At 43.5% G+C, this 23568-nt stretch overlaps 3 protein-coding genes across 8 annotated transcripts; 1 reads left to right on the top strand and 2 right to left on the bottom strand.

Annotated features, from left to right (window-relative positions):
* The first annotated feature begins 257 nt into the window (after positions 1–257).
* Positions 258–3298, top strand: LOC123183439 (uncharacterized). Of its 2 annotated transcripts, XM_044596254.1 has the most exons (4): positions 258–486; positions 672–739; positions 797–1833; positions 3048–3298. In XM_044596254.1, exons 1-4 carry the CDS (start codon positions 393–395, stop codon positions 3049–3051), a joined length of 1203 nt encoding a protein of 400 aa, XP_044452189.1. In that variant the 5' UTR covers positions 258–392; the 3' UTR covers positions 3052–3298. The 2 variants fall into 2 exon arrangements, with proteins under 2 accessions (XP_044452189.1, XP_044452190.1); XM_044596255.1 differs by having other exon boundaries at positions 343–486; positions 595–1833.
* A 583-nt stretch (positions 3299–3881) lies between these two features.
* Positions 3882–9589, bottom strand: LOC123183437 (uncharacterized). 5 transcript variants are annotated; one of them, XR_006492531.1, is made up of 7 exons: positions 7615–9584; positions 7037–7141; positions 6511–6942; positions 5643–6350; positions 4603–4794; positions 4433–4506; positions 3882–4317 (listed from the first exon to the last, which is right to left on the bottom strand). XR_006492531.1 is itself a non-coding variant. In XM_044596251.1 (7 exons), exons 1-7 carry the CDS (start codon positions 9499–9501, stop codon positions 4307–4309), a joined length of 3402 nt encoding a protein of 1133 aa, XP_044452186.1. In that variant the 5' UTR covers positions 9502–9589; the 3' UTR covers positions 3882–4306. The 5 variants fall into 5 exon arrangements, 4 of the variants coding, with proteins under 4 accessions (XP_044452186.1, XP_044452187.1, XP_044452185.1 ...); XM_044596251.1 differs by having other exon boundaries at positions 4607–4794; positions 7037–7138; positions 7615–9589; XM_044596252.1 differs by having other exon boundaries at positions 4599–4794; positions 7615–9585.
* A 1796-nt stretch (positions 9590–11385) lies between these two features.
* Positions 11386–14893, bottom strand: LOC123183438 (MDIS1-interacting receptor like kinase 2-like). The gene is made up of 2 exons (XM_044596253.1): positions 11918–14893; positions 11386–11829 (listed from the first exon to the last, which is right to left on the bottom strand). Exons 1-2 carry the CDS (start codon positions 14880–14882, stop codon positions 11471–11473), a joined length of 3324 nt encoding a protein of 1107 aa, XP_044452188.1. The 5' UTR covers positions 14883–14893; the 3' UTR covers positions 11386–11470.
* Positions 14894–23568: the final 8675 nt, after the last annotated feature.

The raw sequence follows: 23568 nt of genomic DNA, 5'->3' as shown, positions 1-23568 counted from the left end.
CGAGGCCGGGTAGACGAGGCAGCCATCCCTGCTACGGGCATGAGTGTCGCGCAAACAAAGGGGGCATGAGCAGGTCGTGATCGTCGGTAGGAAACACTCAACATCAATGGTCGCCTATATATATGCTAAAAAAAAACAAGTCGGGGACTCCTCACTTCCATGCCCTCACGATGTGTTTTTTTAGGAGACTTGAGGAAGCGTGAGCCCAGCCCAGCCCAGCCCAACCAAGCCCAGTGAACAAGAGTGTACAACTAGTGTGACCAGAGAGAAGAGGAGAGGAGAGGAGAGGAGAGAAACCCCAAAGCAGAGGAGAGCTTTCCATTTCGGGACGACGGACGCCGCCCGCCGCCGCTCCTCCCCCTCTTCCGGCAACGAGGGGATCGGACGGACAGATGGAGGTGGCGACGGTGTTCCTGGAGACGAGCCTGGGCACCCGCCTCGCCGTCTCATTCCCCGCCTCCGCCACCACCGTCGCCGACCTCAAGCGTGCGCATCTTTTCTTTCTTTCTTTCTTTCTTTCCTCAAGATGAATCTTAAACAAATCTAATTGGCCGCATTTCTTTTCTTTTCTTCTTTTTCGATTTCTTGCCTCAGAACAGAACAGATGAGATGACAAAACCCTATCTTAATTACCAATTTCCCTTTTGCTTTTGGGGTTTTTTTATTTACAGGGAGCGTAAGCGATGAACACGCCGCAGCTTTCCCCCACATCGGCCACATCGCCGTCCAAGCCATCAAGGTCCCCCCTCAATCTTTCTTCTTATGTGGTGTGGCCTAATGATCCAAGAAAGCGCAGGTGAAGCAGGGAGGCTCCTTGTACCTCCTCACCGACTCCATGGCCGTCCGGGATGCTTTCCGCGGGGTCACCGGCGCATGGCACCTCCAACTCCAGGTCCATGCTCTGCCTCGCCCTCGCCCTGCTCTTCATCAACAAATGCCTCAAGTGCCACACGGCTGTAACTGCAAATGTTCCTCTCAACCTTGTGTGCCTGCTTGCCACCAACTTGAGTGTGAGGAGGGGTCACCAACAAGCAGGAGCTTTGCTGCTAATTTGGGATGCCGAAAGAGATCGGCCTGTGAGATGCTCACTCATCAGCAGGCTCAACTTGAAGCCACCCACACTGAAAGTGAAAGTGAAAGGGCACCCCCACCCCGGGAGAAGCATAGGGCGCCTGCTGCTGATTCTGATTCTGATTTTGATTTTGGCCTTCTCTCTGTCCACAATGAACCATGCAGCAGCATAGCTGGGAACATGTGCAATGCTGCAAACAGCAAGCAAGATGCACCTTGTGTTGAGGAACTCAACCATGTTGGTGATCCTTGTTCAGAAATGCAACTTGAGGAAAAGGAAGTTGATTCTTCTTCACAACAAGAAGCAATGCAGCACAATGTTGAGCAAAAGGAGCCGCTGACAGCAACTTTGCTGTGCGGCGGCGAAACAAGAAGCAATGGCACTCATCTTCCACCACCTTGTGCCGCCGATCCCACCAAAGAAGGCGATTCTTCAGAAGAAGAAGCAATAAAACACAAAGTTGAAGAAAAAGTGTGCAACAGCGAAAGCAGCAGCAACTGGACTGACCCTTCACCTGGCGACGAGTCCATGAACGAAGATGATTCTTCAGAAAATGAAGTAATGCAACATGAAGCTGAGGAAAAGGAGCCATGGACTGACAGTGTATGCAAAGGGGGAGGAAGCAGCCACTGGAATGATCCAATTGAATGGACAGACGCAGAACAGAGGGCATGGGAGATGGCATTGAAGAAAAGAAGGCGGCCGAGGACCGCAGTGCGCAAAATGCCAAACAGTAGGGCAGCCAAGCTGTATGGCTACAGGTAAACAAACCTTCCTAGTACTCCCTCTGTAAACTAATATAAGAATGTTTAGATCACCAAAATAGTGTTCTAAACGCTCTTATATTAGTTTACGGAGGGAGTACCATTTATTCACTGGATTACTTTGTGTTGTTGCATCAGCCCATCCTAGCTAGCCATCCGGGCTATTCCCCCGGAAATGTTATGTCGTTTTGAAGGTAAAACTTCCAACTGTGTTCCGAAGACAATAAAATGCATACATTATTATATTTATTTATTCGCAGAGAAAAGTAGACACTGATTAAATGAGTAGATGCTACTAACTATTTTAGTTATGCTGTTCTACTCATCAGAAATACTTACGGTATGATAAAGGAGCTTCTTGTCAAGTTATTATATAGGTGTATGTTTTGAAGATAAACATAACCTGACTGAAGGACACGATGAAATCTATGCTAGTATTTTGCTGCACTAATTAGATGACCCACGCACTGAATCAATATTTTTCATGCTGTGGAATGAACGTTTCAAGCAGTGTTTTAATTGTTGTATAGTTAGTTGAATTTCCTTTCTTCATGTCCTTCGTCCACGCATGATTTTGCTAAGGTGCTGGCCAACATTAGTAGACACCTAATTAGGAAGCATAAGCTTAGGAAGAAGATGCAGCAGTATAAGCACGCCAATTAGGAATCTACCTGTACTGCTTGTAACAAACATAAACATTTTTTTCCTTGTATATTACTTGATACAAAATCCAATATAGACTACTGTTGATGCTCTGATCAGTACTTGTTTTGTCATGTTACAGTGGAACAGCATGCACGCACTGTTATCGGTAAACAAAAAGGATTCATTTGAGATGTTAAAATCGATGAGGATGTTCTTTTAAATCGGCATAGCACTTGTAGAATTCCATTAGAATGGAAACAAACAAACAAACAAAATCTTTGTAGGCATAAATAGACTCAAGACATGGTTGTCACTTCCTGAAATGCAAACTCTGGGTTCAGATTTATGGCAAGAATAATATATGCAGATTACAAGCAAGAGAAACTTTGGATAGAGTAGTGGCTAAACATAAGAGATGGGTTACTCACTTAGGATGGATAGACCATCCTGTCTTGTGTGGGAAGAAAAATGTTATTATTATTATCATCTTGTTCCTTTTTGTTTGTGGCTGATATTAACATATAGTAGAATGATTCTGAAATGGAGTTTTTTGCTGTGTGGAGCAGCTGAAGAGGATATGAGCGGTGGCATCGCATTTTGGGTTGGAAACTAGCAAGGGGTTGATGCATGGTGATGGCCATTGTGTTTGTTGTTGCTAAAACAACTGCGGTTGGTAGGTTTGCTTGTTTTGGTATTTCTTCACAAAACAAAAGACAATTCCGTGTTGGTTTGATAGACTGAGATTGGTGGTGTATGTATGGAATGTTGAGTGTTGCTGGTTCATCAAATCAGACTTGATTGGTGGTGTATGTATTTATGAAGCATGTCGAGTCGCAAATCCCCATCCACCTTGCGAGGAATCCGGCATCGATGCTTGTAATTTCCAGCATATCACCATCAGAAGAGTTGATAATCAGCAGCATTTCTTGTAATCTGGAACAAACTTGGCTTCATCAACATTTAGCTTCTTCTCCTTTGCACTAACTTTGTTCCTCTGGAAGAAACTAGCACTAGTTATGGGGGAGGGGGGGTGATGTGTTGCACTAAATATTGATGAAAATGCTAAATATTGCACTCCTTTGCACAGAAGGATTCCATGCATGGATCCACTGTTGGTTAATCTTCTTCTAGTCTAGATACAACATTATGTGGAGGGATGGCAGCTGAGCCGCTTGCCATCCATCTTAACTAGCATAGCAGCACTTGTACTAGCAGTAGACAGTAACTACAGTAGCCAATAATAATCACGACACCTATTGCATTGCATTCATCCTTCTTCTATTCTCTGCAAAGAGGGGGGGGGGGGGGGGGGGGGGGGGAAGCAACAGCAGCAGCAGCAGCAGCACAATAACAATAATGAAATGGTCCAAGAAAGCTAAGCTTCCTTAAAAGTCTCAAACTAAAATGAGTGCATCATCACAATATCATCATGCTAAGTAAGTAGTAATCGCATCTCATCTCATCCGTGTTCATCCCACACCTATTAGCTAGCTAGACAGCAATCACTTAGAGAGTCATGCCAAGATTACAGTTTGCAAATTCATGATTGCCTGGCCTGGCCTTGTCCACACAGGTAGAGTATGTTGCAAACGCATAATCGGTAGCAAAGTGCCTTTCACCAACATAGCTCAAACGCGCTCAAAACCGACATAACTAGCAACTACTCGCTCATAGACCCCCAGAAAAACGACGACGATTATATTAGCTCCAAGCTTTGGTTGGTTCATCAGAATCCTCCTACACCTCTCTCTTCAGTCGTCAGTCACACTCACACGCACCGCCTCCTTGAGCCAGCCAGCCTGCTCTAACAACACCTGGCGACACATCAAGACAATGCTGCGAAACAAAACAGGCACCAAGTTAAGTCAGCCACGTCAAGGGGAGGCTGTTTTAGGAGAATTGCAAAGCAATGGCAACTCCTATCAGCAAGATCACTGCACAAGAGGTACACCTTTCCGTTGGTAGCATTCATGCGGTAACCAGCGTGTCCCTGCTTTGCTCAAGTGGTCGGCGCGGATGACTTCACTGCAATCGAAACAACACTCGCACACATCATCATCAACATCATCTAAAGGCAGCGGAATCGAGCTTTTTCTGAAAATTTATACGAGGCTTACATACATACTGTTTCTTAGGATGATGGTATTTGCAGTTCATCTGAAACTTACAGTACCCCTGCCTCATGTAGTGGGCACACTCTGGTTCACCGGGCCTTTCAGGATACATGATGCTCTCTTCTTGTTGCTCCACACCATTATCTGACCTTGACAAATTGTCGTATGCCCCCGAGCCAGTTCTCTGACCAAATGCTTCCTGAAACAGCATAACATCCATGAGCACCATGGGTAGGAAATCAGGGAGGAACAACTGAATTGAGCATCTACTTTGTTTCAGTCGGGTGACCCAACATCTCTCTCTAGTTCTGAGAAATGAAAAAAATCTAACAAGGTCGCGATCAGTATTGTAGCAATACAAGGTCAAAGAGCAACCTGCATTGCACTTGAGATTGTACATAAAAAAATTGTTTGCTATTACACAGATAACCATAACTATTTTGTTTCAACTGGGTGACATGATATATTTCTGCTTCTGAGAAATGAAGAAAATTCAACAAGACCACGATCAACATTGTATGAAAGTCAAAGAGCAACTGCATTGCACTTGAGATTGTATATGAAAGAAATTGCTTGCTACTACACAGATAACCAATATTTACTACTCCTAGCGCTCCATAGTCCATACCGTCATTTTTTTTCAGTGACCATCTTTGTGTCGTGTGAATACTTCAAACATTCGTAGTGCAGATGTGCAATAGGAACGGAAAAGGTTCTAAACAGACTTCATTCGTGCAATGAGGTAGTAAACAAGCGTATAGAAATAGTAACATACTCACTGTAAATTGGACAAGAATTCTCAAACACACGATTTATTCAGTTTTCATTTGCATAAATGTCAATGCTAGTATCCAGTAGAGAAGCAAACATAGTTTTCTCCCCGGTTCCCATTACACAGGACTGAGCTGACCAGTACTATTTACTATACTTAATGGCATGCCTAAAAATGCAACAGGGATCAGCCAGAGAAAAAATAAAAATTGCAAACTAGTTATGATTGAATCAATAGTGTTTACTTGAACATCGACCACTAATAATAGAATATACCTCTGTAGTTGAATGTATATCTTTGGGATGACGAAATTCACATGCTGATCCAAATTGACATTTCCCAGCTTTCATATAGAAAGGACAATCTGGCATGCCATGTATTTCAGGTCCAATCTGATCCGAGTGAGCTGCAAGTCTATCTTTTGGATGGTGAAATATACATGCAGACAGATATTTGCATTTCCCAAACTGCATGTAGTACCGGCACTCTGGCTGACCAGGTCTCTCAGGATACTGCGGTTGCTGGGGAAGCATATAGTCTTGTAATGTGATTCTTGTAGATGGATGATGTTCATCAGTGGTAACAGATCTTTTTGCATCTGTTGGGCTCTGCACGGTAGGATTTGAATCCTCTGGGTGATAAAACTTGCATTGTGCCCCAAATTTACAGTACCCACGCTTCATAAGGAATGGGCATTCTGGTTCATCAGGTCTCGCAGCTGGGTATTTGTCTTTTGGGTGGTGATAGTTGCATGCTGATGCAAATTTACAATCACCAAATCTCATGTAGAAGGGGCAATCTGCTCTGCCAGGCCTCTCGGGGTAGTGTACCTCTTCTTTGTCTTTTGACTGTTTTGGGTGGTGATATTCTGGTCTGCCAGGCCTCTCAGGGTAATCCACGTGCTCCCCCTGCTTGCACAAAGGTCCATCTGAACTATCTGCTGAACAGCAACCATCCGAATCGTCTGATGACCAGTCTGACTTCTGCATGAAGCAGATAGGACAAGGAAATTAACAAAAAAGGCACAGACCAGTCAAAATCTAGGAAAGCACAGTGCAGTGTCACAAAGTAGCAGTATATCCAAGAGATGTGTGCAAATGCAGATCAAAACATCGCATAATATAGGGAAGAAACAGCATGTACCTTTTTCGCCTTTCCTTCCGTACTAGGCAGTACTTTTTGGGGAGGTAGAAGCATTCTAAATATGCTTGGTGGCAGGACACCAGAGCTAGATGAGTTGTCATGGTCAGAAGACTTCTTTGAGTATGATGTGTCATCTACGATCGCACCATCAGAAGGTTTCTTCAAGTGTGATCTGTCATCTAAGGTCGCATCATCGGAAGATTTCTTCATGTGTGATCTGTCATCGAAGGTCGCATCATCGGAAGATTTCTTCATGCGTGATGTCTCATCTAATGTATGATCAGAAGATTTCTCCATTTGCAAAGCATTATCCTCCCACCCTGTTGGTGGATTGAACTGAGCATCAATGACATGGTCTGGATGGTTGAAATGGCAGTTTTTGCCATATCTGCAAGCACCGGTTCGCATATAGTAGTCACAGTTTCTTGCTCCCTGAAAAGTAAATTAGACTACCATTCAGTTTCAACATTTTCCATATAAATCATAAGTACCAACTCCAACAGATGAAAAGATAGCATAGGCATACTTCTCGAATGGGAAGGCCAAGGCGGTTCAGTTCCAGAATTTCTGCAGCGCCATGGTTTCTTCGTTCAGAGGGACGCCATGATTCATCTGACCTAGATTTAAGCTGCTGCAGTGACAACATCATCAAAAAGGAGGATGATAAGTTACTAAATCAGGCTTTCAAACGTCCACTACAATTATCAGCACATAAAACTTTTAAAATGCTACATCATCTCCTGCTTATCTAGGGACCAGAAAGGATGCGAGAGACTACATTTTTTATACAGAAAAGGGCATGCATATGAACATATATGTAGAAGCATACAGCAGGGACTGCAGGTGTGAGTTTAATGCGTTGAAATATGGATGCCAGTACTACCTACACAGTTGCATGAAAAATGGCACGGATATGACGGTGATAATTTACACTACCTACACAGTTGCATGACAAATGGCACGGATATGACGGTGATAATTTACACAACCTATTGTGCTAAGCAAAATTGCAGCATTCAACGAAGTACGGAAACCAACAAAGTTTTCTTGCCAAAAAAGTTTAGAGTAATACATAATATGATAGTAAAGTGACGCAGATTTTACCGGTGGGTGATTGAAGTGGCATGAGGGCCCGTATGTGCAGGTCCCTTTTGACATGTAAGAGGGGCAGTTAAGTTTTCTGGGCTTTTGTGGATATCTTCTAGCAGGCAACTTATACTTCTCCTTGCTAACTATACCCCAATCTCCGGTACCTTGATAAGCTGTCCTGTCCATAGCACGATCATCCTCAGGTGCACCCCGCTCATGGCGGACACGCTCCGCTACATCCTTGTGCTTATCAACAGTGAAATCAGACTGTGTTGCTCCCTGTTTATCGCCGGTCCTTTGCTCCAACATGTTCCCCTCAGCATGAACACCATCCATGTCCTTGCCTGCTATCTGTTCTTCACCGATCCATGGCTCAGCCTCATTCTTATGCCCTTCCAAAGCAGTAGCATCACTGGATGTACCCCAGTTATTGACAATGACCTGTTCATTCACATAGCCATGTCCCTCCACATCAATAACATCCTTGGTTCTGCCATTTTCGTCGATGACACCTTGATTCCCCACCGTATCATGTTCCTCCACAGGAGCCTCATCCTCGATTGTTACTATTGCATCGCTGGCATATTGCACCACTGCCTCATCATGGCCTTTCACCACATGCTCATCCATGGGCACTGTACCCTGGTCGTCTATGATCGACAACTTAACCTGATCTTCCGTGGCAAGATCCATGTACCTTGGGTCAATGACACCTTGCTCCACCACCATCTCCTTTTCTTTGACAGTGTACGCATCCGTAGTTGCTCTTGAACATTGCTCCAGCACTTTCTCTTGTTTCTCAACAGCAATGTCATCGGTTCCGTCAATGATACCTTGCTGCAACACCTTGTGATCTTGGACGGAATCATCATCATCCATGGTTAAATCGACAACACGTTCCTCCACCACTTGCTGGTCATCCACATCATCATCACTCTTCATGGTTGTTCCCAGGTCATAATAAGTGGTACATTGCTCCACATTGTTTCCTTGATCCTCGACAGCAGCAATGTCATCTGTGGTAGCGCGCGTTCCTTCCACGGCAACTAGCAGCAGCACCTCGTGATCTTTGACATCATCTATGGCTGCATCCCCTTGGTCAATGACACCTTGCTCCGCCTCCTCCGGATCATCCTTAGCTACATCATTCTCCATGGTTGTTCCCAAGTCATGATAAGTGGTGCATTGCTCCACTGCCTTGTCATGGTCATCTACAGCAGTGGCATCTGCGCTTTCACCTTCCTCTTGAACTTGCACAAGAGCATCAGCATTCTCAGTTGATCCCAGCTGATGAGCTTCCGGTGTCTCTTGTCCCTCAACAGCAATATCTTCATCCCTTGGGTGGGTGGCATCTTGCTGCTCCACCGCCGCCTCTTGAACTTGCACAGCATCATCATCATTCTCCATGGCTGTTGTTAGTTCTTCACAAGAGGAAGAGGTGGTACTAGTACATTGCTCCTCCTGGACCTGGTGGTGTTCCAGTTCCACGGCAGCGGAAGGAGGTCGGGATGAGCATGGCGATGGCGATGGCGATGGCGATGGCGATGGGGTGGGGGGTTGAGGAAGGTGGAGAGCCCTCTTGGCCCTGGGAGCGTGGGTTGGAGGCGCCTGCTGGTGGTCCTTGTCCTGGTCGGCGGGGGTTGAGGGTGGCGGTGGGTCGTGGAGGTGGAGGTGGAGGTCGGGCTTGAGGTGGAGCAGGAGGCTGAGCCCGAGCATGGGCGAGGAGGAGGAGGAGGAGGAGGAGGCGGCGGCGGCGGGAGTGGAGGGCGCGATGGCGGAGGAGAGGGCCCGGATGGAGCCGAGGAGCCGCCTCCCCAGGCTCGGGGATGGCGGTGGCGGTGGCGGTGGCGGTGGCGGCGGAGAGGGCGGCGGGGTGGCGGGGTGGTCGTCGTCGGCGATCATCGCGGGCGATGAGATGGCGGCGGCGGCGTGGGGATGGGGATGGGGGAATGGAAACCCTAGCGAGCCCGCTAAACCCAACCACTCTCGCTGTCTGTGGTTGGATTGGAAATGGCGTACGGAGAGAGAGGGAGAAGAAGCGTCCCTCCTAAGCCACTCCTGTGGCTGTGGGTGAGTGTTGTTTTTGCAGTGCGGCCCCTCGCTATTCGTGAGGATGTTTGTTTTGCAGTGCGGCCCCTCCCTCCCTCGCATGGTTTCCCCCAATCAATCAATCAATCACACGCTGCACACCCACGGCCCATCATTCTCAACAACAAAACAAAAAACACACTTCGTGTAGATGGAGGTATAGTCAATCTTGTAGAGGAATCTGCTACACAACAACAACAACAAATTACACGCACAAAATCATAAAAACATGTGTACAGATGTTCCCAACATTTCAAAAAGTTCATCAATTCAAAAAATGCTCATGCACTTTTAAAAAAAGTCATCCGAAATTTCAAAAATGTTTGCCAATTAAAAATATATTCGTGAATTTTCACAAATTTGAAAAAAGTTCATCAATTCAATAAGTGTCATGAATTTGTAATTAAGTTTCAAAAAATGTTTGCCAATTAAATATATTATTCGCGAGTTCAAAAAATGTTCAGAAATTTGAAATACGTTCACTATTTTTAGAAATTATTATTAAATTCGATATTTTTGTGATTATAAAATTCACTATTTTCGTCAAAAAATTAAGAATTGGAAAGATGTTGGCAAAATAAAAATCAGCTCCAAGCAAAGTCATTTGGGATTGGCTTTCGCGGAGCCACTCGAGCTCTCTCTCGGCGTCGTCGTCCAGGCCGCGGCGGCCGACCAAACTGACGGCAAGCTGCTTCGTCGACCAAGTGCAGCGACTGCCACAACCACGCCCGCGAGCTCTGCTGCTATGACTGCTGACGGTGCTATTCTCCCCACTGCACCTGCACGCGAGCTATGTTCCTGCACACTAGCTGTTCCACGAAATGCCTGCCTGCTTTTCAAATCTGCAGAGCATGCAAGACGAGATACAATGGATCTTATGGATGCACCCATCAATGTTGACAAGCCAAGCCAGTCACCATCTAAAAGGTTATCTATTCCAAGTGCTTTCACACACCTTGAGAACTTCTTCTTTATAACATGCCACTTTGGTATAGTTTCAGAATTTCTTTATATGCAAATTTTATTTTGTTATCTGCTTATGTTACTTGTTATAGGAACGGCTAATTTGGAAGGCTAGCAAGTTCGTAACCCTCTGTAAGTCATTTTACTTAGTATTCCTTTTTGACGCACCTAACTCTGCGTGTTTACATTCATCTGTTGATGTTTACGCGATAGTATTGTATTGTCATCGTTCCTGCTTGGTCCAAGGTATTTTACGTTGATTCCTAGAGAGCAATAAAGCATGACCACCTGATATCGCGTCAGTTTTGGATTCCAATTTTTCATCTTCAGTTTCATGCCTTCATTGGAGCAATAGTAGATAAATATATACTCCCTCCGTCCCATAATGTAAGACGTTTGTTGACATTGTCAAAAAACGTCTTACAATATTTAGTACCCTTGCAGACAAGAGCCGAAAGAAAGTGTCACGTGCGGGTATTATGTCTAAACAAATATAAACATAAACACCACATACATTTTACAAGCAACCCACAAAACAAATTAATATTTATGCATTGTTAGAAATCGGCAAGCGAACAAACAGAGAAATATCAAGAACACGGGACACCAATTTTCACGTGGAAACCCTTTGCAGGAAAAACCACAGGCACGCAATGGTGATCTTACACTGTATCAAGAGAGTGTCTACAAACACGTAGACGTACAATGAACCATCAACTCATCCCGAAGTATATATATAGGCGGCATATGAGTGACTCGAGTCAAAAGTGGAAACCAAAATCGGCCTCCGCTACGATAGACCCTGACTTTGGATCATATATTAACATGCATCCCTTACTTGCTGTAATGTAAGTGTGCTGAAAGGCACGGGACAGGAACTAGAAGAGGGTTGCTGGATGAGTGTTTGGTATGCCTCCCGCATGGTTGGCCTTGCTTGTGGAGAAGATTCCAAGCAAGAAAAGGCTAGCTTGATGAGCAGAACTAAGCTATTCTCTTCTTTTGTTGTTGGTGTTGTCGGCCGTTGGTCTAGAATATCTTTCACCAGCATAGCTTGTTCCCCACTCGACAAAGTACCATCTAATAGATCTCTTGGATGCTTCCCCATCACTAGCTCTAGCACAACCACACCAAAGCTATAGACATCACATTTCTCTGTCACAACAGATGTGTACGACAGTTCTGCACACGATCAAAACATTAGAATTAGGAACAGACAGATAGAGATGAATGCTTTATACGTGAGAAGAACGGTTATACTAGTACATACCAGGAGCTATGTAGCCATACGTTCCTGCTAGTGCACTCCAGTTTGATGAATCGGGCTTAAGAATCCTTGCCGTGCCAAAATCCGAGACAAAAGCCTTGAAGGTTGTATCAAGTAAGATGTTGCTGCTCGTGATATCTCGATGGATTATAGGTGGACTGCATTCGTGGTGCAAATAAGATATTGCTTGAGCCACATCATTTGCAAGAGCAATTCTCTTCTGCCAATCCAATTCCTTTGCTAGCTCCTCATTTTCCAATGTCCCGTGGAGGCTTCCCTGCTGAATGTAGTCATACACAAGAAATTTATACGCTGGATGGGAGCAGAATCCATACATTTTTACAATGCTTCGTTGTCGGATCTGTGATAAGATCTCCATTTCATTGCAAAATCTTCTTTCGTCATCCAGCTCCTCTTCGGTCTGATGAAGCTTCTTCACAGCAACTAGCTTCCCATCTTGGAGTTGTGCCTTATAGACCTTGCCATATCCACCTGTTCCAACGATGTACTTATCGTCGAAGTCTTCTGTTGCCCTTACAATATCGTCAAATGCCAATCTTCCATCAAAATTCCAAACAGAGAATAGGTCCCTTGCTTCAGCAGTAACACTTTCTTGTGGTTTTCTCTTTTTACGACTAAGCATTATTATGACAACAATTGCGGCAACAATGCCGAAACCCACCACAAGAACAATTGGCAAAAGAAAACCAAATGTCTTCCGTTTATGGTGACTAGCTATTGGAATTGAATAACAAGGTGGCAGGCCAGAGAGGTTACCACACAGACCTTTATTGGGAAGAAACCAACTTGCTGAAGCATTTTGGAGTAGCCGTGTTATTGGGACCGGTCCTTCCAAGTCGTTGTCGGACACATCGAGTGTTGAAAGGCTCACCATGCTTGCAAAGGAGGATGGAATGCTGCTATTGAACTGATTATGCGATAAATTCAGAAATTCTAGCATCTCCAACTTCCCAAGTTGTTGTGGCAACACACCACTGAGGTTATTGTTGCTCACATCTAACATGATCTGCAGGCCTGCTAAATTTCCAATCGCTCCAGGCAAACTCCCACTGAAGTTATTGTCGTTTATCTTCAAGGACTGTAGTTTCATGCAGGCCCCTAGTTCCTCAGGTATTGATCCACTCAGTCTGTTCCCAGATATATCAAGGTATCCTAGATTGCTGAGCTTTTCTATCTCTGTAGGTATGGATCCAGATAATTGGTTTGATGAAAAGGTTAGTTTATATAGATTGGTTAAAGTGCAGATTTCTGGTGGAATCTCACCGCTGAGATGATTAGAATCGAGTCTCAGCTCTACTAGGTTGGACAATTTAGAAAGGATTGGAGGTATGGAGCCCGTGATCATATTTTGTGCTAGGTGTAGCACCGTCAGTTCGGTAGATGCACCTAGATTTGGTAAGATCTGCCCAGAGAGTCTATTCGATGTCAAGCGCATCTTTGTGAGATGTGGATACACACCAAAATGCTGAGATATATCTCCTGTTAGTTGGTTCCACCGAAGGTCAATTCGAACCAAACTTGTGCAAGTCTTTAAACTACTTGGAATGGGGCCATTGAACATATTAGAATAGACAAAGAGATATTGAAGTCTTCCACCTAAACATATATTTGCTGGTAAAGGTCCTGAAAGATAGTTGTTATTCAATGCAAGTTTAACAAGGCTTATGACATCTCCAAATTCTTGAGGAAGAGAACCTGACAATTTGTTATCAAATATATGCAGTTCTTGGATGCTTTGCAACTTCCCAAAAGATTTTGGTATTGAACCGGTTATCTGATTTTCATAGAGGTGTAGTAGTAGTAGCTTGGTAATATTTCCTAAGCTGTCAGGAATAGAGCCAGATATTTGGTTGTCGGCCAAGTCTAATTCTCGGAGATTCTGCAACATGCCCAATTCTGAAGGTATTGGGCCTGTGATTTTATTTGTATAGAGATAAAGTTCATTGAGCATAGTGAGGTTCCCTAGTTCTGGGGGTATTGAACCTGTTATTTGATTTGTATAGAGAGAAAGTTGCTTTAACATATTGAGATTGCCTATTGCGGGGGGGATGGAACCTGTGATTTGATTTTCAATGAGAAGAAGCATGTTCAGCTTGGTGAGATTGGTTATGGAGATTGGAATTTGACCTGAAAAATGATTTGAACCAAGATCAAGAATTTGCAAATGGACTAGCCTGCCTAGTTCTTGGGGTATAGGCCCTGAAAGTTGAGTACCAAACAGGCGCAAAGTATTTAGTTGGGTAAGATTTCCAAGGGTTTTTGGTATCAACCCGCCTAAGGTGCTGTTGCTTAGCTGTAGAAGTTGTAGTTTGACAAGCCTTCCAATCTCCTCAGGAATGGGACCTGATACCATGTTTTGGTGAATGACAAGATCAGTTAACATTGTTAGGTTACCCAGAGACGCAGGGATATGTCCCGTGAGTCTGTTAAACGAGAGTTCAAGCTGGGCGAGACTCTGCAAGCTACCAAACTCAAACGGAATCTGTCCTTTGAGATGGTTGAAGTTGAGGTTAAGATAAGAAAGAGATGATAGAGAGCTGATATTAGCTGGTATTGGACCATGGAGACTGTTGTTGCTGAGGTCAATATATGTGAGGAATGGGAGAGCCGAAAATTTGAGCTCACCAAGCTGGCCACGGATGCCAGCACCCGGCAGGGAGATGTTGGTCACCACCCAGGGCATGCGGCGGCCATGGCGAACAGCCGCGCACATGATGCCAGTCCAGTTGCACGGGCTGGTGTTTTCCTGCCAAGAGCTCATCTGCAGCGGTGGTCTTGCAAGTGTAGCTTTCCAGTGGAGGAGGGCCGTGTGTTGAGACCTCAGTGAGATCCCTCCATGGCGCGCCCCATGTGCTTCTTCCAAGAGAAGAAGGCACGGCACCAGCAGTAGGCAGAGGTAAAACAATGGTGTTGAGGAAGATGGCATTTTGTTGTCCAGTGTTTGCATGTTGTGTTTGGTTGGGGGGTGTGATTCAATAGACAATGGAACTCGGTTGATGAGTATTTAAGCAGCGTCTCATCAATTGTTACGAGGTCCTCAGTGAACGCACGACAGCTGATTGGAAGCTGCTGCTGGAAGACTATTCTTCAGTATCTGTCGCCATCTCTGCCTCTATTTTCTTTCCTCATTCGTGTGGAAAAATAACACACGAATTATTCCTAGAAAGAGGTTCCCACGGCTGGTGCCTACTCATATCTTCCCCGTTTCTCCTACGTCTACAACTTGTGCACTGTATGGACTCAAGTTAACATTGCAGTAGAGTTTTTATTTGATGGTATCCCCTATGATTTGTTTGGTAGTATTTCCTTGTTTATTTGATCATGTAAAACTTGTTTCGTCATGCCTTAAGCCATCCTCTAGAATGTTTCTCTTTTCGCTTTTCAGTTAGTACATGGAACCAAATAATGCAACAACAAATAGTGGGAAAAATCCGTGCTGGAATTCTTCAGTGTTGAATCGTGGTTCACACTAATCATTGACTCCAAGTCTTGTAGGAAGTAACGTGTTGACCTCAGCAACTTATGCACTGAATTGTGGTTCACACAAAAATCCTTGACCCCAAGACTCATATGGTTCACACTTGTCCTCCGTCTACAACTTATGCACTGAAATAGACTTGAGTTAACATTGCACTAGTGTTTTTAATTTGATGGTATATCTTGTTTATTTCGCCATGCAACATGTAACTGCAGTTCCATAAAGAAATGGAAGCAGCTTGTCTCAAGTTTCTCTGTAGTATTGCTTTTCAGCTGCTACAAAAGATTAAGAACTCATTGTCGGTGGTGCAACGCAACGATTAAATGTGGGAAAAATTCCCAGGTCTTATTGGAAAAAGAAAGGTTTCCGTGTTGAATTTTGGTCAATGCAAAACCTGGACCCCAAGTCTTGTTGGAGGAAAGATGAGGCAGTGGAATTGAAAGCCTGAACAACCAAAGCATCATCATGAAGACACCGACTGAAGAAAAGTTGCAAGCTCAAGTGGGTTGACTCGGCAAATTTCTACTACTAGTGCTTTCTGTACGTGTTGGTTGCCGTGTAACGTCCAACACGCCAGTATTCCCAGGTATGTCGTTTGCACTTTACAAGCAGCAATCAAAAGTGTGCAAATATATTACTGCTTCAGTACTTTTGGTATCACTGCTAGCAGTAAACACTTAAGCTAACTTGTAACTGCTTCGCCTATTCTCTCAAGTGTTTCCCTTTTAGCTTTTCAGCTGGTGCACACAAGAAAAGATTTAGATCAAGGACTCATGCAACAACAAGTTGTAAAAAATAAAGGTTTCGTACAGAAAATTATTGCTTGCAAAGGTTCTGAACTCGTAGTAACGAAAGAAAAAGCAACCATTGTGCCTCCTAAAACTCTCTCCAGTAGTAAATTGTTTGTGTTCCATGTCAAATTTCTAATATTTATTCAACTGTTGACCAATCTTCCCAGCCAGAAATTCAGGTGGTGCCTGAATGTGCTTGTGCAAGCCAAGCATGGGCATTCAGTCTCAGCAAACTCAAGTAATATAAGTACTCCTGCCTTATTAAAAGTTGCCACTAGAAAAAACTAGTCCTCAAAAGTGAAAGCCACATCTTCCTGCTCACACAGTAGCAGCCAAATGGGCCAGGGTCGTCCGGTAGTCGAATTATTTTGATAAATTTATCTATTTTAAAAAATCCATTAATTTTGTTATGCTATCTATATAAGCTACGGGGAAATTCCGGACCACCTTGTCCACTCCCTAGCTACGCCACTTGCTCACCTCCTGTCAAATCGGTTAAGATTCATCGACGATGCCTTGCCACATCCCCAACAACCCGATGCAACCGTCATGACGCGGTCCGCCCGTTTTGCTCATGCTAGCAACTGACTAAATAGGATTCCCTCCTTGCGCGATGTCATCGGGCGCGACTATTTCTCGCGTTACACGAGAGGAGCCCCCGAGTCGCTGAAGGGAACTGCTAGTTGGGCCGGCCCACGCGCGCGGGAAACTCCACCTGTTTTCTGTTTTGCTTTTTCACGTTTTTTTGTTTTCATATTTTGCTTTTTTATACTTTAAAATATTCTATATATATATATATTACAAAAAAACACACATCAAAAAACATTTAAAATGTTGAACAAGGAATATACAAATGTTGACAAGTATTTGAAAAATGTGGAACAAGTATTTAAAAAAAAGGTTCATAATGTATATAAAATGTTGAACAAGTATTCAAAATTTTGAAAAAAATTGGAAAATGTCCAACAAGTATTTGATTAACAATGTTCGACAAGTATTTGAAAAAAAATATTGGTCATGTATATAAAAATGTTGAACAAGTATTTGAAAAAATGGAGAAGGAAAAAATGAAACCAAGCAAAAAGTGGAGAATAAAAAACCGAAAGAACAAAGAAAACCAAAAAATAACAAAATGTAACCAAGAAAAAAGAAAACAAAAAAATAAACCCAAAAACAAAATGCGAAAAAGAATGACAAAGAATGAAAAACGGAGAAGAAAAAAATAAAAGAAGACGAAGAAAAAAACCCGGGTCAAATAACCTCAAGTAGGGCTCGCCCCTACCAATTACCAATGTTTCTTCTTAGACGGGGTTCTCCCTTTCTCATTCTCTTTTTACTTCAACGAATTAGCGAGCAAATTGGGCTGGCCCAGTTACATTAGAACCTTCAGCGAGACATTCCATAGCGACCGCTTAATGCGATAAATTTTGCTAGAAAGAAAACTTAATGCGATAAATAGCTCGCTGCGGATGTCCCCGGCGCAGCCCCAAGTATTTATTATTTCACCGGTTCAGGTTCCACAGGCTTTTTCAGGCCTTTTTTCTTTCGTTTCCTCATACACGGTTTTCGCTCAGTTTTTGTATTTTTCGTTTTTCTTTTATTTTTATTTTTCATAAACTTTCTTTAAAACTTGTAACCTTTTTAAAAAACCATGAAAGTTCTTCAAATCCGGAAACTTTTTCAGAATTAGTGAAGATTTTTAAAACACGTTAAAATCAAATTCATGAACTTCTAAAAAAAATTAATTCGGGAAAATTTTAAAATTCGCAAACAAATTAAACTCGTGATTTTTTTCAAATTCACCAACTTTTTATGATTTTGAATTCATGATTTTTTTTAAATTTGTGCAATTTCTCCAAATTCATGGTTTTCTCAAATTCACCAAAATTATCAAATTCATGAACTTTTTTCAGATCAACGTATTCATGAAAATGTATACAAATCCATGAAAGTTTTTCAAATCTGTGAAGTTTTTCCAAATCCATAAATTTATGAACTTTTTTTTTCGAATTCATGAACCTTTTTAAAACACAAATTCAGGAACATTTGTTGAAATCACGGTTTTTTTTCAAATTCATGGACTATTTTCAAATTTGTAAACATTTTTAATTGCTCAAGTTTCTAAAAATGTAGTATGAAAAACCAGCTGACTTTTTTTCCTAATGGACCAACTACAGATTTTTTTTTTAAATGGCACTTTTAGAGAAAGAAATGCAAAGAAAAAAACCCTGACGTTGTAGGGGCCGACACTTTTAGAGGCACTTTTAGAAAATGAGCTGGCGCAATATTGGGCCGCGGCCCGCTGGCATGCGTGACAGTGCCACCTTCCTAACCGGCGCTGGCTAGGAGCTCTCATCATAGATGAGCCCAGTGAAGTCTGAAATAAACCCTGGCGTTGTAGAGGCCGACACAAATGAACCTTCACCTTCAAATCCCTGAAGTTGATACCCTATATTTACAGATCCCGGTCAATCCCTACCCTGCATGAGTAAAATCTTGTTTGGTGTAATTGGAAAGGTGCGATCCAGCCAGGATTGATTTCTGCAGTTACTTACTACATGGGCCCACGTATCATATGCATATAGACTGGGAATGGTTTGGACTCTTTTGGTTTGGATAAAACCGGCTGATTTCCTAATGTAAGTTGGTTTGATTTGGTTTTTCTTATTATTGGTTTGGTTTGGTTCGGTCTGGTCACAGACCAAACAATCTCAAACTATTTCAACCATGGACTGAGAACCAAATCGGCCACTAGCTTCTCCTCCTCACGGTTCGCACGTAATGGCAACGTCTTCTCGTCGTTATAGCTCAAACCGCAGATACGGCGGCTGTGGCGGCACGCGGCCGCGGATCCTGCTCCGGCACTGTCCGTGCCGCCACAGCCCGCGTCCGACATGAACGCCTTCTGGAACACGGCGTTCACCTGGGCCGGCCCGGCGCCAACGCTCATCTACCTCACGGACCCTGAGGACGACCACGACGCCTAGGGCAGCGCGACGCCTCGTAGCTTAGGTTGTTTTAATTTTCTTAAATGCAAATGTGAACGCGTGGACTCTCGCAGCCTTCGTGGCCGGCTTTAATGTTTAATTAATGTTGTTTTTATTTTAAATATGCATGTAGTTTTTTTTTCTAGCGCCGTCAAAACGGACAAAATCACCGTCCGTTTGGGTCAGCCCGTTGGGGTTGCTCTAAGCCTTCCGGTCACGTATTTGTGAGCATGGTGAATCCATTTGTTGCAGGTATGGTGAATCCGTTTGTGAGTGCGTGGCTAGCTTTAGAATCCACATGCACGCATGCATGTTTCGTTGGTCGCGCATTTTAAGGACGACAGCGATGGAAATTAGTAGGCATGCAGCAGCAGCTAACCACCCGCCCGACGCCTCTCTTATGGCAGTAATTAGACACTGGACACGGCCATGGTTTGAAACCTCGGCTACAAACTGTATATAGAGAATGGTCTGGATGGGTTTGGATTGAAAATATGTACAGTTTGGATTGGTTTGGATTGCACCCCTTGTTGTTTGGTCTAATCTGGTTCTCCAAAGGATGGAGTAAGAATGTAGAAGCAGAGATTAGGAAAATAAAATCTGTCCTCACAGAAGAGTATGATGAGTTGGATATCAAATCTGAGACAACTTGTGTCTCTGATGTAGAGAATGCTAGGATGCAGAATATTCTAAAAGAGCTTAGATATATCTGGATTAAAGAGCAAACCAAAGCTAGACAAAGATCTAGGGATAGAGATATACTAGAAGGAGACAGGAACACCAAGTACTTCAATGCTGTAGCCAACCAAAGAAGAAGAAAGACCCTTATTCATTCCCTTGTTGGCCCTGATGGTTCTACCTCAGACACAAGAGAAATGCTTAAAATAGCCTCTGATTTCTATAAAGACCTCTTTAAGAAAGAAGATAGAGGAGGTTTCAATTTAAGTCAGGATTTTTTCTCTGCTGAGGAGAAAATCTCTGAGGATAATAATGAAACACTCCAAGCTCCATTTTCTAAAAAAGAGGTGAGGGAAGCCATCTTTGGTTCATACTCTGAAGGAGCACCTGGACCAGATGGCCTATCCTTTCTTTTTCTTCAAGAATTCTGGGAAGTTATCAAGCAGGATATTATGGCCCTGTTTGATGACTTCCATGCAGGAAATCTTGACATTTATATATTAAACTTTGCTATGATAACTCTCATTCCTAAAGAGGAAGATGCTACTGGAATGAGGAAGTTCAGACCTATTAGTTTGCTGAATTGTATTTTTAAGGTTTTTACTAAGGTTCTAACTAATAGGCTTGCTACTCTTATGAATTTCCTAACTTCTAGCAACCAGTCAACTTTCATTAAAGGGAGATACATCCTTGAAAGTGTAGTGACAGCTCATGAAGTTTTGCATTCTACTTATCACTCTGATAATTCAGGTCTTGAACTTAAACTAGATTATGAGAAGGCCTTTGATAAGGTTAACCTAGATTTCTTGATGGAGATTCTCCAAAAAAGAAACTTTGGTCCTGTTTGGACCAAATGGATTTATCAAATTACTCACATGGGCTCTGTGGGAGTCAAAGTCAATGGGGTTGATAGTGACTTCTTTATAACCAACAAAGGACTAAGGCAAGGGGATCCTATATCTCCTTTACTTTTTAACATTGTTGTAGACGTGCTAACTAGAATGCTCATTAAAGCAGCTTCTCATAATCTGACAAAAGGGCTTTGTTCTGATCTTATCCCTGGTGGAGTGATATGTCTGCAATATGCAAATGACACTATCCTCTTCATGGATAAAGATGAATCTAAAGCTGCTAACCTGAAAATGATCTTGACTTGCTTTGAGAGAGTATCAGGTATAAGAATCAACTATGCTAAGAGTGAACTCATTCCTTTGGGGGTTGAGGGGGAAGAATTAACCAACTTCGTGAATACTTTTGGATGTACTGTTGGTACATTTCCAATAAAATACCTAGGGACACTACAAAAAATACACTTCCGTGATGATACGTGTTTGTCACACTAGGTCGCGTTTTTTGTCATGCATGTACATCCATGACAAATTTATGACAGAATCAAGATAGTCATACCTGTGCTGTCGTAGAAGTGTTCCATGACATTACCAAAATTATCATCACGGAAGTGTCCACTTCCATGATGATAAATCGCGCGTCACAGAAGTGCTTTCGTCAAGGGTGACCGACACGTGGCATCCACCGTAACGGAACGCCGTTAAGCTATCGGGTCGGGTTTTGGATCCGATAACCCGTTAACAGCCCCGACCAATGGGGATTTTCCACGTGTAAAATCATCATTGGCTGGAGGAAACACGTGTCGGCTCATCGCTCGGACAGATGTCATCCACTCATTGGACAGAAGGCGCCTATGATACGTCGACACGTGGCACGACCCAACAGAGGCCCATTCCTGTGAAAAGGTCGGCCCGTTTGACTTGGCCAAAAGGTGGCGGGCCGGCCCATGGAAAGCCTGTTAACGGCCTGTTCGCATATAGCCCATTTACAGCCCGCTAACCCAAGGCCCGTTACGCCCTATTCGAATTAGACCCAGTAGCGTCATCTGGTCCATCCAATATGATTCCAGCCCGTTTTCACTTCTGGCCCATGTATGGCCCATGACGTCTTTCGGCCCATATGAGGCCCTATGTAACTCTTAGCCTATTAATGGCCCGTGGTGAAACTGGCCCGTAATGAACAGTGTATCACTTTACACCCATTAACGGCCCGTGGTGAAACTGGCCCGTAAAGAACAGTGTATCACTTTATACCCATTAACGGCCCGTTATTCCGTTGGGCCGTTTCCAGCCCATGTTATCTTTCGGCCTTCTCAGAGCCCATTTATTCTTGCGCTATTTTCCAGCATTCGTTTACTTACGGCCCGTTACTGTCATTTTCTGCTTGTGGGCCAAATTCAGCCCGTGGTTATAGTCGGCCCGTGGTTATAGTCGGCCCGTTTGTGGTCCGTTAATACGTTGGGCCGTGTTCATAGCGTCATCAAATACGACCTATTAACGATGGCCCGTTATGGTCGGCCCATGAACGGATGATTCCAACTCTAGCCCGTTTACGGCAGAATGCGGTCTGTTTGGCCCATGTTTGGCCAATTGATCATACAGCCCGTATAAGGCCCATTGATGATACGGCCCGTAGAAGGCCCATTGTTTCTACGGCCCGTAGAAGGCCCACTGTTTCTACGGCCCGTAGAAGGCCCACTGTTTATACGGCCCGTAGAAGGCCCACTGTTTCTACGGCCCGTAGAAGGCCCACTGTTTCTACGGCCCGTAGGAGGCCCAGTGTCACTACAGTAAATATTAGCCCATGGTTATTGTGGCCTAGTTTTAAAAAATAGGTTATTGCAGCCACTAGCAAACCGCAGAAAAAGAACTGCACTGACTACAAGCAAACAAATAAACAAGACAATAAGGAAATAAATAAGCAAGCAACTTACACTAGGCTATCACGGCTATTACACATATTACATCCACTGGGCATCAAAGTTCGCCACCAGTGCAAATATAGGGAACACAGCAGCATATAAACGCCGCAGCAAAACAAGTCCAGAACTGAAACCACTTCAGAAGAGCTCAAGAAACAATATCCTGGGTACCCATAATGCTGGCAAGATGCTTAGCAAGCTTATTAACTTTCTCTTGTTTGGCGCTTAAGTCCTCCAGCGCTTGCTGTTGCACCAGAAAGTATGCATCTGAATTCTGCAGGGACTTCCTCAGTCCTTCGGCTTCCTGTCGCATAACATCTGATCGATGTCTTTCAACTTGAAGTTGAGACTCAAGAAGCCGAACTGATTCAGGCAACGAGTTCGAAGAGCTGGTGCCAGCAGTGGTAGCCAGTAACTCGAACACTACATCAAGGCAGGACTTTGGGGTTGTCTCAGTGTCTTCAATATAGTTTCTATCAGCTTTCTTGGAGACCAACAGGGATGTCTCACTATCTTGAACCTTATCTGCATTACTTCCTTTACCATTGCATAACAGGGTACTCCTCTCCAATATTTTATCCGCGTTCTAAAAGAGAAACAAACAAACACATCTCAGGTTTACAATGTAGTATATGAAACTCATTTTGGTAAACAATTTCAGTAGTAAGGTGGACAGGATAACAGCATGAAACAAACATATATCTATGTAGTATGGTCACTGTATGGTCTATATCATTCTAGTTTATGTTGCCAAATCAAGATAGATACAGTTCGAATCATATCTATTTAAGACAAAGCAGCATAGACAGAATATAAGTGTGGGAAACTACATAGCAATAACAACACTTGTAATGTGCATGGCATGAGAACATAACTGTTTATTGAATTGAAACTGAAATCAACATAGAGCAAGTTATAACAGCAAACAG

Source organism: Triticum aestivum, chromosome 1D, assembly GCF_018294505.1.
Source record: "Triticum aestivum cultivar Chinese Spring chromosome 1D, IWGSC CS RefSeq v2.1, whole genome shotgun sequence".
In the NCBI taxonomy this organism is placed as follows: domain Eukaryota; kingdom Viridiplantae; phylum Streptophyta; class Magnoliopsida; order Poales; family Poaceae; genus Triticum; species Triticum aestivum.
This window is presented reverse-complemented; position numbering and strand designations above follow the sequence as displayed.

What these genes read in the sequence shown, in the direction of transcription:
- LOC123183439 (XM_044596254.1), top strand. Translation starts at nt 393, where the DNA reads ATGGAGGTGGCGACGGTGTTCCTGGAGACGAGCCTGGGCACCCGCCTC. An exon ending in CACCGTCGCCGACCTCAAGC is followed by an intron (nt 487 to 671) that starts GTGCGCATCTTT and finishes TTTTATTTACAG; the next exon opens with GGAGCGTAAGCGATGAACAC. An exon ending in TCGCCGTCCAAGCCATCAAG is followed by an intron (nt 740 to 796) that starts GTCCCCCCTCAA and finishes AAGAAAGCGCAG; the next exon opens with GTGAAGCAGGGAGGCTCCTT.
- LOC123183437 (XM_044596248.1), bottom strand. Translation starts at nt 9,501, where the DNA reads ATGATCGCCGACGACGACCACCCCGCCACCCCGCCGCCCTCTCCGCCG. An exon ending in CGGAAGGAAAGGCGAAAAAG is followed by an intron (nt 6,351 to 6,510) that starts GTACATGCTGTT and finishes TGCTTCATGCAG; the next exon opens with AAGTCAGACTGGTCATCAGA. An exon ending in ATATACATTCAACTACAGAG is followed by an intron (nt 4,795 to 5,642) that starts GTATATTCTATT and finishes ATGCTGTTTCAG; the next exon opens with GAAGCATTTGGTCAGAGAAC.
- LOC123183438 (XM_044596253.1), bottom strand. Translation starts at nt 14,882, where the DNA reads ATGCAAACACTGGACAACAAAATGCCATCTTCCTCAACACCATTGTTT. An exon ending in GTATGGCTACATAGCTCCTG is followed by an intron (nt 11,830 to 11,917) that starts GTATGTACTAGT and finishes GATCGTGTGCAG; the next exon opens with AACTGTCGTACACATCTGTT.